The sequence below is a fragment of the Gymnogyps californianus genome, chromosome 15, assembly GCF_018139145.2.
Source record: "Gymnogyps californianus isolate 813 chromosome 15, ASM1813914v2, whole genome shotgun sequence".
Classification (NCBI taxonomy): domain Eukaryota; kingdom Metazoa; phylum Chordata; class Aves; order Accipitriformes; family Cathartidae; genus Gymnogyps; species Gymnogyps californianus.
The window spans coordinates 5,271,823-5,287,711 of record NC_059485.1 but is presented as its reverse complement, the minus strand read 5'-3'; the positions used below and the strand labels follow the sequence as shown (position 1 = coordinate 5,287,711).

At 35.5% G+C, this 15,889-nt stretch overlaps 1 protein-coding gene across 1 annotated transcript in view; it reads left to right on the top strand.

Annotated features, from left to right (window-relative positions):
* Positions 1 to 637: 637 nt before the first annotated feature.
* SDK1 (sidekick cell adhesion molecule 1) overlaps positions 638 to 15,889 on the top strand; it is a 413,144-nt gene continuing 397,892 nt past the window's right edge. Inside the window, exon 1 of the mRNA XM_050905714.1 lies at positions 638 to 1,235. Coding sequence (XP_050761671.1) covers positions 764 to 1,235 — 472 coding nt within the window. The 5' untranslated portion in view covers positions 638 to 763. The remainder of the gene's footprint in view (positions 1,236 to 15,889) is intronic.

The window sequence follows — 15,889 nt, the reverse complement described above, 5'->3', positions numbered from 1 at the left end:
CCCCGGACACTCTCCAGCTGAGGATTTGTTTCGTTGCTGCGTCCACAGCCGGCCAGAAGAAAAGCGCTTTACATGTTAGAGGTGATTTTTGTCGTGGTCTCTCTGCAAGAAAGAGATCAGCACCAATCTTCGAGGAGGAGGGAGATATGATCAACTGAGGTTTTCCCTACCTCCGGCTGAACGTGAGAGTTCAAGTGACGCCGCTGGCCTGTGGCTGGCTGACTGCACAGTGAGCTGGAATCACAGCCAGAGCTGCTCAATTTACCTGCTCGAGGACCCTTCAGACCCTTCCATTGACGGTAGAGATTTGTATTCAAAGGAAAATCGGATTAATATAAACTATGCAGAGCTTTGCGGGGATATCTGGAGACTACCCTGTCTGCATGGCTAATCTTGAAATTGTCTGAAATAAATCCTTGGCGCAAGGAATAGTGAGACACTTTCAATTAGGTTTTTTTTTTCCTTGACGCTTTTTTTCCCCCCCTTCTACGAGAATTTAACACTTCCATCACAAGGTTTTTACAGGAGAATGGGACACATGCTGGAAAACTCACCACGCTTCTTAAAAATCACAGGGGTAACAGTTTCCATCATCGTTGCGGTATGAAAGGTACTCTGGATTGTCTGCTGGTGGCTAAGATGGATCAGTCTTTCTCTGTTTCTGTTAGCGATGTGCTGAAGGATCCGGATTTACTGAAATACTGACGCCAATAAACTTACTCCCTCTCTGTTGAAGGCATTGGATGTGACAGTGCAGAGAAACATGTGTTTCACATTTCTGACTGGTTGTTTTGGTGCAATCAATACCTCCGCAAGAAACATTGACTTAGGTGGCGATTATTATACCGGCAGGCACACGGAGTGCTGCTTTCGGGTTGCATGCAAAGTGAGCACAAATCAAAGAGTCCGCCGTTCCTGTGAAGTGGGGGCTTCAGTTCCCCCCAAACTCCGGGGCAGAGGCAGCGGGCGATGTTCCCAACCCACCACAGCGAGCCCGGCCTCGGGGTGCGGAATGAGCAATGACCAAAGCGCTGTCAGGAGTGGCAGGCAGTCGGATCGGATGGGGATCAGTGAGGCAATAACGGTTGAAAGAAAGGTGGATCGCGAAATTATTGCCCGAAGGAATAGCAGGCGAGGCGGAATGATGATAAAGTTAAACTTCTGTTTCATCTTCTGTCGGGGATGGTGGGCGTTTCTGTTGCTTCAGCTCCACATGTTGCAAGCACTGGCACAAGGTAGGGCTAGAGACATTTTTGTTGATAGAAATGCTGCATCTGCCTTCTAAGAGGAAGGGAATCTCGCTCGGGTACAGAGAAACCCTTTTACTTTATCCTTATCAGAGGTAAACTGCAGAATTCGCACTGAGCTGATTTCGTGTAGGAATGGTCGTTTCTTACACACAATCGTTTCTTTATGGAATGGGGATTTGCAAACTGTACCTACATGTTTCTCTCCCGTTCTCGTCCTATCCTTCCCCTATCCCAGCCTCCCACAGGGAATCAAAAGCCCTATCGGGACCAAACCTGCTTTTTTTATTTACTTAAATACGTCCATACATTTCTGTTCTTTTAGGCAGCAAAAGAGTTAACTGCTGGTTGTGTGTGTGTGTTTAAAAACACTGTGCACTGAGATAAGTTATTAGGAGAAGGGGAGTCATAAATCCGCCGACTAGAACTAAATCAGGCATGTAAAAGGAATTCTTTAAACATGAGTACTATTCTATGTGATCCTCGGTTCGAGCATTGTTCATTTCTTTTGGATTGCCAAGTAACATTTACCCGAGACAAAAACTGCAATTGATTCCTATCTGAGCATTTCCACATCAGAGATCCTTGCAGTCAAATGAGTCACTTGTAAACGAAGGGTCAGAGTCGACCAATAGACTTTAAATATCAAGTGTCAGTCACTTTGCATGTAAATTCCCTTCTCAAAAAATTGCCAAATGTAGCCTAATTCTTAATAATCCTTTGACAGAGTAAACAATAAATGGCAGGCAGAAGCATTACAGTTGGCTGCGCCAAATAACATGCTGAACAAACGCAGCTTTCACTTTCTTTGCTGGATTGAGTTTTATTGCTGTGTGCATTGTCTGACTGAAGTGGTATGTGTTGGACAATGCAGAACTGTATCGTGTGGGACGAGGAGTTAGTTATTAAAAGCGGAAGTTAATACTCTATGAAGGGGAATGGTCTTTGTGTTTTAGTTCTTTGTTTTCAAGTATTTCACAGGGAACAACGGTGCATTCAGTTTTAATAACTGGATGGGCATGTGTGTTGAGGAAGAGAGGTTATAAGCCAAGTCTGCTGTAGTTTGTCGGCTCAGGGTTTACTACTGCATCCTCGGAAAGTTTGGAGCCGCAGGATACAGAAGAGTTTTAATCCAGTGTTTAATAATGGACTCCACCCTCATAAACCTTTTTCAGTGCTTTGTTTATGCTGTCGTTGCTATTCCCAAACTACTTATGCTGAGGCCTGCAAGCCCTAACAGGGTATTGCTATTCTGAAACAAGACATACCTGAAATAATTCTCTCTGCAAATTAAAATTCACGTCACTTTTTTTTGCTTTTGGTAGTTGTTGTTGATAAATGCCAAGACGATGCTTCATTTTGGAAGACAAATGCTGATGATTCTTGCTGTTTACATTAAAAATGCAAAAATTTTTCATATAAGGCAGTTTTAAGTGTCAGTGTTTCGGGAATCAATTTAGATACCATGTAAACAGTTTTCTGTGGTTTAGTAGTAAATTAGCCATCTTATTGGACTAAAAAGTGAATTGAAACTTCTGTTTAGCACATAGTATAGAAAAATTTTTCGATAGCATATTTCAGATGACTAAACATTTGCAGTAGGATCAGTTTTAGGTAATATATATCTCAGGGAGTTAAGTAGTGTTTACAAACTATCCTAAAGAAAAGGCCTAACACCAAGTTAGTTTTACCCATCAGTATTTAAGAGGGGGAGGGGAAGCAAAGAGAATAAGATACATTATTTTTGAGAAATATTGGTGCTGATAAAGGTATGGAGGTTAGAAGACATTAAACAATGAAAGATAAAACAATTATATAATGCAGAAACAAAATACTTTCTTATTTTTATATAATGCAGAAAACTCAAATTACAGTTAGTCCTCTAAAAAGTCTTTGACACATAAACCAGCATGGAGGTCTTAATACAGAGTGCTTCTATTACGTTTTCACAAAATTTGTATTCATTTATAACTGATGGTTCTTTTTGCACTCTGAATTCTAATGGATTCTAATGAATTCATCATTTTTATGCAAAAATTTACTTTAGAGAGAAGATGACAATTTTTATTAAGTCCTTCATGAAAATGGAAATTCTGCTACAGCCCCAGAAAGTTTTTAATGGAATGATGTGGTCATATGCATGAGAGAATTACATGACTCCAACCTTTTTATGTGATAAAAAAATGAACATTCTAAATATATGGGCCATGGCTATTTTGAACGAATCATAATACTAAGCTATAACCAGCTAATGTTTCTATAATAGCTATTTCAGCATTAAAGAAATAAGAAACATTTCAGGCATCCTGAAATGCAGGTTCTTACTTCATAGGAAACAGATTAGATAAAGTCGTTGAGATTAAGTATCTTATACTGTAAGGTGAATGGAAGAAAAGGTTTTCAGCTGCAACAAGTTGGTTGAGTATTCTCTAGACTTGGATGATCATCCATGTAAGAGCAGATCTAGAGGCGACTGTAGATAAAACCACTTGTAAATTCATTTTGTACTTAGCTCTTCAGCTTTTCTGTCTTCTAGTAGTTGTGTTACATAATTAGATATAACGATTTATTTGATTTCTTTTTCCTTTTCAAAGTGGATTTAATTATGAAACATACAGTGGTTTATTGTACTGAATAATAAAGCATTCTCTTCGAACCTTAGTATTGTTAGTGCAGACCTTCTCATTATGGGAGTAATTTTCTGGGTCGAAGAAACGTACAAATGACAAAGGTTGTGGCCTGTCCCATGAACGTAGCCTAGAATGGTACTCCCACTTCTGTAATGGCTGCGGATCTGCATAGATTCCCGTTCAGACTAGGTGTGTGTCTCACCTGCTTACTACACTGGCTCATCTGTGAATGGGAAACTTCTCAGAAAAATTAACCTGTAAGAGTCTGAAAACTGTTGCACATTTCTTTGTTTACTCAGTTCTTTATGCCTGCTAGCCTCTGCCATGATGCCTCTTTTCATGGCATTTTTGTTAAATTTGAGTATTAGGTGCTAGTTAGCCTCAAGTCATTGTGTGTCATCAAATAGTGATGAGATGCTAATTGATAATACTATAATTATCAAATTAGAATTTGCAAGGTGATGGTAGAAGTGAATCATTTTGACACAGTAACTAACTACTGTACTTAGAAGAACATTATCCTGCAGTGACCTCTAGCTCAGTGGTCTAGCATGCCTGGGCATAGTCCTGTTGAATACATAGAGCTCGTTGCAGGATTGGAATTTATTGGTTAAGTATGAGATTAACAAACACTGATGCCTACTGAGGTACAAAATGTTTACTAAAATACTAGAATGTTTGTATGGAAATAGAAAAATTCTGCTTATTTAAATAGGTTGGAAGTTGCTAGAGGCTACTTTACATGCATCTTAAAGGATTTAAGTACCTTCCCAATGTCTTACTTTTGTTGAAGAGTGAAAGAATAATTAGAAAATATACTTCTTCGGATTGATAGCTGTTGTTCAGGATGATTTTAAAATAGATAAAAGCACTGCAAAGCTTTAAGCTTCTCCAGCAGGAGATGGGTATCTTTAAATATTATGAAAGAGAAGCTTGTCTGATTTTTCTTAGTTTTACAGCAATGGAAGTGTAATCTTTTTATCCTGCTTGATCAAATCTGTAATTCAGAATTTTACACGTACCTGAATGTGCATTTAAGGTGATATTGATATCTGTTATGCTTTGACAGCAGCCGTGACATGAAAGATAGAAGAAAATGTTTCTGGGGCACAACTTTTCTAATTCAAATATTTGATGTGGTGTAACTTATAAATATGCTAAGTGTAGGAAGCGTTTTCAAGCAAATTTCAAACTGCATTAGATGCAGAAATAATAACCAACTTGCATAGAGTATTTAGTTGCTGGAAGGACAGAGAGACAGTTAAATGTGAGGGCAATACTTATTGGGGAGTGAAGAGCATTCTGAATTACATGTAGAATGATGCATTTCTATTTCCAAAAGATTCTGTTACTGTTTATTGGAAACTCATTAATTTGTATTGGATTTACCTCTTGTGTTTCCTTTCTTTAGAGGAACATTTTAAATATGTGCTAGTTTTTAAACAGGTGAATTCTTTGTTTATATAATTATAACAATTAAAAAATTGATTTGGAGGAGTAGATACAAGCCTAGTCTAAATAGAAATGGGGTGGAGAGAGTTGGCTTTTTCTGTGGCTATATCATGCGACTTCTAACTCTCTCTACTGGGGTAAATCTAGGTTTGGTTTATATGCTTACATTTTGCTGAAAAATGACTTGTTCTCAAAACTTCTCAAAGCAGGTTGAAAGAGCTAGGTATACATATCTATTAACATTTTAAGAACAGTGTTTCAGATAGTTTCTTGAGAGTGCAGTGTAATAGTACTGTTAGAGGTGAAGGAAGACCATATGTAATAGGTGTTTATCAACGTTATTTTCATGCATTACCAGAAGATGCTTAGACCAGGAATGACCTAGGTACGGAGAGAGGTTGTGGCAGTTATGCTGTGTGACTTCGACATCACTTAAGAAGAACGGAGGGGAATCTGTGTCCATGGCTCATAGTCCTTCAAAGGTTGTTCTGGAAGGTTCTGTCATCTCTGTGCATAGTCATGTATTTTGAATAACAAAGACAAATATTGGCTAATATTTTAAAGATTGTCTGACTGATTAAACAAACCATAGAAATTTTAATAAACAATCTTAAAGTGAATTATTAGGAAGCTGTTAAGTGAAGGGCTTGGACTTCTGTATGTCTCAGAGGGATTTTTGTTGTTGTTGTTTTATTGTTGTTGTTTTATTGTTCTTACCAGCACATACGTACAAGTCTTCAACACACTCTTGATTCAAATAAAAGATTTTCATGCATTTAGCAACTTTGTATACAGCTTTACCTGAACATCACATTCTGAATGGACTAGTTATTTGGTTCACTTGGACCTTTTTGCTGTAATGAATCTGTGGGCAGACTAGAGGCAATTAGATTCCTCATGGAGCAAAATCTTGTTCATGCTGAGTTCATTGCAGAAATAGACCTTTCTTCCTCCCTCCTAATATGTACATACATAATATGTATTTAAATAGTTTTTGATGAACAAATTGATGATTTGTTGGTCTTCTCAAAATTGTGTTTTCTTGAAGCTATAACATATAAACTAGAATAATTTTTATAAGATTTGTACAGAGCTTAGAAAATGCCAGAACTAAGGTAGCTTGTGCATCTTTAATCTGAATTCTTTATGCATGTTAAGTTTAAATTGATACATATTATTTTACTGTCTACGTTAGTCAGAACTTAGACTGAATACTGGTCACCGATCACTTTTTCAGTATTTTGTTTTCTTGTCAGTGCTTGGGTCCATCTTTCATTTACTTCAAATCTTTTAAATTGAGCACAAGAAGACTTTTGTGTGGACTAAAGGAAGAACTGTTAGCAGCTATAGCATGGCATTGGATTAGACTACTTACAGTTATTACAGCTGGAAAGCAGGTGATTGGTGAGACTTAGTTTATATTTCTGACTATCGAGTGAGTGTTTTTTAGTGAATACTCTTTGCTCCATGTGCCTCAAAGATGACCCTTCACCACCCATATAGCTCATGCAGAACAAAAATATAACTCCAGGAAAGGTCTGTTCCTGAAGAAGCTGGAGTTTCTGGAGTTATTTCTGCCTGTGCTGATGTTGGTCTTGTTACAGACTATTTCAGAAAATTTCATAATTTTCATTCCCTAGGACTCTTCTGATAAGTGGCCTCACATATAGCCTAGTTAAATTTATTAAATTGGAGATGTGTAGTAGTTGGCATGCTTTCTTATAGGAAGTGTATTGTTTTCTCAGTTTGTTGGTTATAAATAGGTGTTAAATAGATGCGATGAAATTTTTTTCATGTAAGTAAAACTTTCCAATTCCTTTATGGACATAGTCTTTGAAATGTCACAGCCCTGGAACTTTCAATAGATTCTATAGGAATTAGTTCATGTAGCACTTGCAGGTCTGAGTTCAAGGGGTTACATGGCTGAGAAGGGAAGAACCTTTTATTTTAATGTGCATACTAATTTAATTACTTTTAAACATATATGACTGTTTTTGTAAGATCTATTCATTATATAAATTCTTGGCTTCTAGACATACATGGTATTTGTATACTGTATCTTAAGCTTTAGTATTTTTGGTTTACTAAGAGTTATTTTTTGTTCTGCCCTTGCTAAGAAAAATAATAAATCTGTTACTAGAATATATACTAGTCTGTTGCTAATCATATGTTTTATCTGTGAAATGCCCCTGAGGTGTAATACAAACGGCACCCTCACTAATATTAAAAATGTCGATCTAGGCTTTTTAAGGGAAGTGTTTTTAAAGTTAATTTTCAGCTGTTTAACTCCCTGAACTAGCTCAAACTGGGGTCACACAAGCATCAGGGACAATGCAAAAGAGGTGATAGGAATGCATGGCCAGGGGGCATGACCCTGGCAGCCATCACTAAGATCAGTTTAAATTGTTAGAGAGTTTTCAGACTCAGACAAAACACAAGGGAACGTACACTGCCTAACTTCTGTGGAGGCCGCTGTTCCTGGGTACAAAATAGAAAGGTTAGTGCTTTTAAAGGGGTGGTCTAGAAGACTTTGGATTTCTTCTCTGAAAGACTCTTTCAGTGAGTTTCTCTCTCCATTAGATGGAGTCTTCCTAAAGAAAGTCTTCCTAACCTAAGCTTGTAAGGTAAGTGCTAAAGTTAGGTAATATGAATATCCCCCTTAATCCCCTTATATCTCAATTCTCGAGACCGATAATGGGAATAATATTTTTTTCTTAAAAAAAAGAAACTTTGTAACTTAAGTTGCAAATTCCACAGGTATTACTTTTTAACATTTGTATCTAATACGCAGATTCAGCAGGTAAAAATGGTGGTATGAGCTCCAACAACTCTGATAAAAGGAAGTCTGTAACACCACTTCATGCAAAATATGGAAGTGGGTTGAACAATCTTATGTCACGCCATCCAGATAACTTTTGAAGTGTCATTTTTGATAAACGATCAAGCATTTGAGGTTTTTAGGCAGATAACTTGAATCTTTAATCCTGTTTTTCACATTTCCATATTCTGTTGTGGCAGCCTGAAGACAAAGTTGATTCTGGTAGATAAATCATTGTCCCTTAGGTCTCTTTAAACCACTTTATGGTCTTTCAAGCCATAAGCCATATATTTTTCTAATAAACTCCTAGGTCTAACAAGTTATCTAAAAAATAATTTGTTGGGTATAGTCCTCTTGGACCAGAAAGTAGAGAATAATGATACATAGCTCCAGTACATGTTGCCAAAATGGTCCCACATTGATTCCAGGCTGAAATTGAAGTTTGTAACTCATTATTAGTAAAGAATCAGAAGATCTAGTAGACACTACTTTCATCCTCAGATTCATATTTATCTAACTTTGTATATTTATTAGCTGAGAATGTTGTGGCTTTGATATGTGTTTTTGGCATTGAGTTCATAGGAAATCTATTCAGTAGCAGTGCTACCTTTTAAGGGAAGGTACTAAGAAAATAATGGAACTATAATGCAAATATTTCAAATGTTTAGACATTCAGAAAAAATGCATTTTGTTATACTGGTACTGTTTGCTCACCTAACATTTGTGTTAAATACAGATTCAGTACAACACAGTCATTGCTATCTTCCTTGCACATTGGGGAATGTCCCTTGTTTCTTATTTCTTATCTGTCAAGAAGTGCAAAGGACATTAATGACTAAATACTTCTGAAATAACTAAATGGTATGCGGTGATTGGAAAAGAAATATATGGTGCTATGTCGTACTTACAATTCAAAGATAATGCATTTGTCATAACATGGAACACATGGCAAGTGACACACTGCTGTAGTATTGAAGTGGGTGGGAGGAGGTAAGGGGAATTCTTTGCCAGTATTTCTAAATGAGTGTACTGATTAGTGTAATTTTAAGTCCTCTTGAATCTGTGCATGTAGAAGTACAACTAACTTTTCTTGCAGGTTGTTCGCGAATCTTTTCTTTCCGTCAGTATCAAGAGGTTGAATAAACTCAGATTCTAACCTATCATGCTAACGTAGCATTTGCAAAATAGCACTCTTGTGCTTTCTTCCCTGCTGTCCCTGTTGTTTAGGGAAATGCTTTGTCCATGAACAAACATGTCCTTTAAAGTCTCCAAGCACTCTTTTTTTTTTTCCTATGATGCTTAAAAAAACTTTTACAGTAGCCTAGCTGATAATGCACTGGAAATACTGTTGCCCTGTGATGAAGACTGTCTCATTGTTCGCATGTATGCCCATCTGTGTGTCTCACCGTTGTCCTCTATTTGCTTTATCTTTTTGTCCCAGGTTGATAGAGCCTCTACCACTATTATTGCTCCTACATGCTATTGTAATACAAATAACACCTACTGCTAGTAAAAGACTGAGGTGATAGTTGAAAACCCCTGATTCTACATGCGAAATGTAGAACAGATTCCTTAGTTATCCTCTAACTGGACACAGAATAGCTTTTCTAGGACACTTGTATTATCTGAAGCAGGGTTTTTATTGTGCTGGAAGACCTTGTTCACAACAGATAATCGGAAAGATTGTTTAATGGTAGATTATCTCAGGCATTGTTTTTCAAAAATGTTAGATAAGACTAAGGGGCAAGAGATCAAGAATAGTAACTACTGTGTTTCGCCTTTTGCTATTTTTATTGCCATGAAGAAGTTAGATTTGTTTTTGAAAAGGGAGTAACTGAAGTTACTTTTTAAAACCATTTTACTACATGCCACTTCAAACACCAGATTTTAAGGTAAATGCTATCAACTGATTTCCCATTTCCCTTTAGATTTTTTTTTTTTTTTTACAAACGTAACTAGTTACTTCTTTATCATGAACAACATCAGATGTGTCTTAAATGGAGAAAAATATGTGGGTTATTGTTAAATTAATTTCTTGCATTGGCATGTGCAACCTTATCTTAAAAATAACATATTTTTAAAAGAAAATAATATTCTTTCTAGTTATCTTAAATATTTTTATTATTTTTTTTAAATTCTGTGCTATCTTCTCTCTTGGAACTAGGGTGCTAGATTCTTAACTTTTAAGAACTACTGAGAGGTCTATGGGTTTTTTTTCCTCTTGAAAAGAATACATATTTTATATAGTAATTTCTTGAAATTTGTTGACTGAGAGAAGGTGTTTTCTATTCACAGAGCCTAATCATGCTAGTGCTCGTTATCCATACAACAAGGCTAAAATTTCACTTTTAAGTGTTTGTGTTCATGAAAATGGGAGAATAGGTTAATTGATTCTACCTTAATTCAATTAACAAAATAGGCTGGTGATGCTATTGTTTAATGAAGTCATCAGCAGAAAAGTTTCAGGTGACTCTGAGGATAAATCTCCCATTTATCCACAAGTTTGAAGTAGCAATGAATAACAGAGCAAGGTAGATTTCATACCTGTGCGTTTTGAAAACTTATCTTGAATTCATTTATGGAGTACCTAACATTTGTATTTCAAGTTCCTCTATACTAGTGTTGATAGCAATCTTCCTCAGATTTAATTACTTTCATTATATATGATTTATTATTAGCATTTAATGGGTCAAATATTTATGCATATTTTTCTGAATCTTCAGTTGAGAATTCTGAGTTAATGATAGTCATGTCAAACTCAAAAGTTTTAAGTGCTGGTAATTCAACGTTACATTCACTATGTAAATGTATCATAATTAAAATGATGCCCTGTCAGTTCCATTCAGGTTACTCATGAGTATAAATTTCAGCTTTTGTATACTGGGTATAGCTATGTCTTCTGCTACCCAAAACCTGAACAGACATATTTACGGCATACTGTTGTCAATAAAAATCTGCCATGTTAACTGTTGTGCCTGTTAAAATTTGAAGAGTGCAAATCTTAATAGTTCTGTTACAGAAATCCAGGTAAGATCTAAAACTTAAATTTTTGACATTTTCAAATTGTTGAGCTCCACTATAAAAAAAATTAGTGGAGTAGCCTGTGAGAAAATATAAGATGGCTCTGCAATTGGACTATCCTAATCTCATGGGCAGAGATGGATACTTTTAATCTATAGCAATGTAGAATGGGAGCTTGATGCCTGCAAAATAGCTTTCACCAACAATTGTGGTATCACTTTCACCCTAAATGCTCTTTGACTTAACACAGACATAAAACTTTTTCAATTTATTTTATACATTTGACATTATGCTGAATACATCTGTTTTAATATTTCCTTTCTATAGGCAATTTCCTCTATAAGTTGGCAGTCTGTGAGAAGAGATGTAAACACAACTAAACCACAACTAAAACACAGGCAAATGAAACTAAAAACTGTCAGCAGAGGAAGTTGTAGGCAGATGGAGCTTTTAAAATTACCTCAGAAACAGTGGTGGCTTCCCCTAAATGGCTGAGTCCGAGTGGGCTCAACGAAGGAAGGATATTCTTTGGACTAGGTTCTACTCTCACTAAGCAGGATTGTGTTTTCATTGCCCTTTAAATTGTTAGTTTCATTGTGATAGTTAATAAATCCAGGATTAAATCAAAGATCAGTAAGTAGGAGTTATTTTTCTATACTTACAAATGACAAAATACAAAAGCTTTCACCCATTGGCAAGTACAGTAATAAGGGGAAGTGATTTATCAGTATGAATTGGTGGCAGGTGAATTAGGAGACAGTATTTTTAATCTTCTAATTTTATTCTGTGCCTCAGTTACATCAGTGCCAGTGTAAACTCTTCAGATTGGGAAGAACCTCTCCACTAGGATGTATTCTGATCTCAGCTAAAGTTACATCCCCAGAAGTTTTCAGTCATCATGTGCTAGTGCAGCTGCGTAATAACAAAAAGCTTAGCTCCTCTTGATCACTCTGCTGACTTGGCAAACAAAAGAAAAGACTAACTGTCAGTTTGTGCTTGTGCAGTCTGGTCAAAAAGAGTTATTAGGTTAATAAATGATCAGTGATATTATTTAATATCATCCTGATGGTTTAATACAAATGAGGTCAAAGTTTTCATATGGTATATAAAAAATAAAGTGCTGAGTATTTTTGGATTTCCACACTTACATGTGAACAAATGTTCTTACATATAAGAATAATTCTTACAAGAATTCTTAGTGTTCTAAATATCTTTCTGTAGAGCTGCTGGACATTATAAATACTGCTAAGCCAGCTTTAGTGCAAATGTTCACTATAGTGGAGTAAGTGTTAGCTGTCACTTTATTAGAATTAATGGCATAACTACTCATGTTTACTTGAAATTCATTGCAGCATGAAGTGATTAGGCATTGGTGCTTTGGTAAATTATGGCATATTGCACATTTTTTATAATCAATTAGTGAGTGTTGGTTTTGGGCACGTGGTGTTGTCACTCACACTTGAGTTGAATTTAATTAACATCCATATCTGTGTGTTTACCAGAAGAGTTCTATTAGAACTATTAACATGTGACAAAGACAGTGGATATTATCTAACTTGGGAAAGAAAGAAAATGTTTGCTATTGTTTGTTTTATTACAAGACCAGATATAGTGCTGTTCTAAGGACATGACTGCCTTGACCGGAAGAGCTCCCAAAACCAGTACTAGAATTGCCAGATATGGGTTTCTCATAATTCAGTCAAATCTTATATTCTGTGTGAAAGGCAAATGTCGATTTCATACATATTTGGATCTCTCAGTCACTTTTCCAGACATCCAACAGTCTCAGCTGCCTTGAAATTCTAGAAAAGTGGCTACATGCTGAATAAACTGTATGTATGCATGCTTGGTCAGATGCTGCATCAAGGCAAATAAAACACAAGATATAGCTATTCAGAGCTCACGTAGTAAGCTGACAAGTAGAATGTACTGTACATATGAAGAACTGTCCATAGTGATTGATATATTGGGGATTTTTGAAGCCTTCAGTGTGTTCAAGCCCTCTGAAGTCCTATTACTGATGCTGGTTGGAAGTTCCTTTACTTTTCTGATTTTTGTAGACAAAGTATTACATCTACATAGAAAGACGTTTTAAATTAACACATTATTATTAGGCATATTAGTGCTTTGCATAATTATATTTTCCAAAATTACATTTTAATGCCTCTGCCCTGTTTTTAATAATTCTTTTTTAACAAGTTATTTTAACATATCTGAAAGAATATTTTGTGTCATTTGGCATTGAGTTAAATAATTGCACCCTTGTAGTGTTCAGAACTGTGACCTTCAGGGTGCAGTGTAAGAAGGAAAATATTGTTCTAGCAATAATTTCCACTCTTAGTTCTTTTTCCCCTACTCAGTTGCCTTCACTTGCTCCTCTAAATTCTGCTGGCAGAAGCAATGGGGTGATAAAGCAAAGAAAAAACCATGGAGGTAGGCTACAGAAATAGCATGAATAGTGCCCAGCCTTAACTAAGGCCATCTAACAACTCGGTCTTTAAAACACTCATTTTGGAGGCCTCCTCCTTCCTTTTGTGAGGTTTATTTGTTCCCATTTCACGTACATTTATCAAAATTAATTTTAAAATGCTTCTGATATTTTAAGTTGAAACTTTTAACTTTGTACAGTGTTTGAGTTTTAAAAAACTCATTCTGCTATGTGCAGTCAATCCGTATTTAATTATATAGACCTTTCAAACCTTTCCCCCCCCAAATTATCTGGCTTTTTATTTTCTTTATATTAGAGAAAAATTGGAATATATTTTAAGAATTTTAGCTTCATATTTAGATCATAGTTGTTGCTGTTATACACATAATGTTCCTTTATAATCTTTCTTAGTTGTCTAAAACTATATGAGAACAATTACATTGAAGTAATCATCTAAAATGTTGTGACTTTAATAAACATTGAGATGCTGTTCTTAAGCCAAATGCCATACAACAGGGTGCAATATTTCTTTTTTGTTTCAGATAGAGACATTAATGTCAGTATCTTGTGTTATGTGCGATGCTGTAATTTACTGGAGGGGGGTATAAAATTAATTTTTGTGATTTAAATGCATATATTGCTGAATTTCAGATTTCTAAGCATAACTTGTGTTTATGACTGCATCTAAACGTCGTTTCATTTTGTGCCTTCTATGTTGACTGAGAGAAACTGTATGAAATTGCATGATCTTAAATGGAGATCTCAAATCTCATAAATCTGCATTGTGAAATGTAATCAAGGTAGAGTCAAAACACTTGTGGCTATTCAATTACTTAGTCGTGCTTTTTCATATCACTGTGTGCACAGCAGTTCTGTCAGAAACAAAGAGTTCAGATCTTTCAGACGTACCATCTTTGAAGAAACAGCTAAAGGCAACAGGTTTCAAGCTCTTTGAAACCTTTGCTTTTTGAGTCCTTGGTAAAGGATGGTCTATCATCACTATTGGTCATTTATTAAGTGTACTTTTAAATTTGTGGGGGAAAAAAAATGAGGTGCATTATTACATATTCATGTAGCACAAAAAGGTCTTACTTTTTTTTCCTTATATAGTACACTTCTATATTTTAGAACTTGCAAAAGTTATTAGGCTAATTACAATGAATCCTTTTGGTAGGAGGAAACTAATGACCATCTAAACGAATATCATAAAAAGGAAGGTTAAGATTTGTATGGCTTGGTTGAACGTGATAACTAATGCAATTTTACTAATATAATAACGTAATGTATGAAAGTAGGTGGCTTTAATTTTAGCCTATATTCAGTAAAGCTTATACGTTAGAAACATTCTCTGACATGGTGATTTTTACTTTAAAATATTTTGAAGGGTTATAAGCTTTAAACATTTGTATTGCTATTATAAAATTCTTAATAGTTTTTCTTTAGGCATTTAAAAGTTTCAGATGTATTGGGACGGTTTTAACACTTTTTTGGTAGAGGAATTAATGTATACAGTAGGGTTTTCTAATAAGTATTACTGAAGTTATATAGATTAATTGCAATGAAGTTCTTTAATGTCAGTGTGTAAATTGCTCTCCTCTTCCTACTGTCATTCTGATGTAATTTTTTTGCACATAAGTAAATGTGGAGGATTTTGTGTGTGAAAAAGGATGTGCTTCAGCAGATTTCAGGAACTGAAAAATTAGTCTATCCACTCACTCAGATTGGTAATGGAAGTAATACCCTTTCCAGGTAAAAAGTCAGTTTAAATGTAAGGATTCTATGATGCGAATACTTGTCTTTTGGGATATATAGTTTTCATAGCAGCTCATAATAAAGCCAAGGAGTCCCATGTTTTGTTTTCGGTTTTGTGGGTTGGGGGTTTTTTTGTTGGGTTTTTTTTTTTTTTTAATGTTATATTTTGGCTCTATATAAGAGGCTTAAGAAAATAAACAGAATCAGGTTGTTGAGAAGATCAAAACCATGAAAGGTTTTTAAACCATGAAAGGTTTTTTAAACAGAAATTTTGTTTGAAGCAGGAAAAGACAAGACATAAGACTGTATCTTCATGTGTATAGTAAGCAAAAAAAATTTAGTACATTTTGACTAATGTTGCTTAGCAAGGTGCACAGAGCAGTTTGATGGCTCACCAAGTGAGTAAAAGACAGCCATAATCTTCAGTCTTCTACTGCAGCATGTGTGAGCTATTTAATAAAATTAGATATTTTTTCCAAGTCTTAAGTCTTAAATGTAGTTGCCTATGAAGGAATTCTAGGCAGAAACAGCAACACTGAGT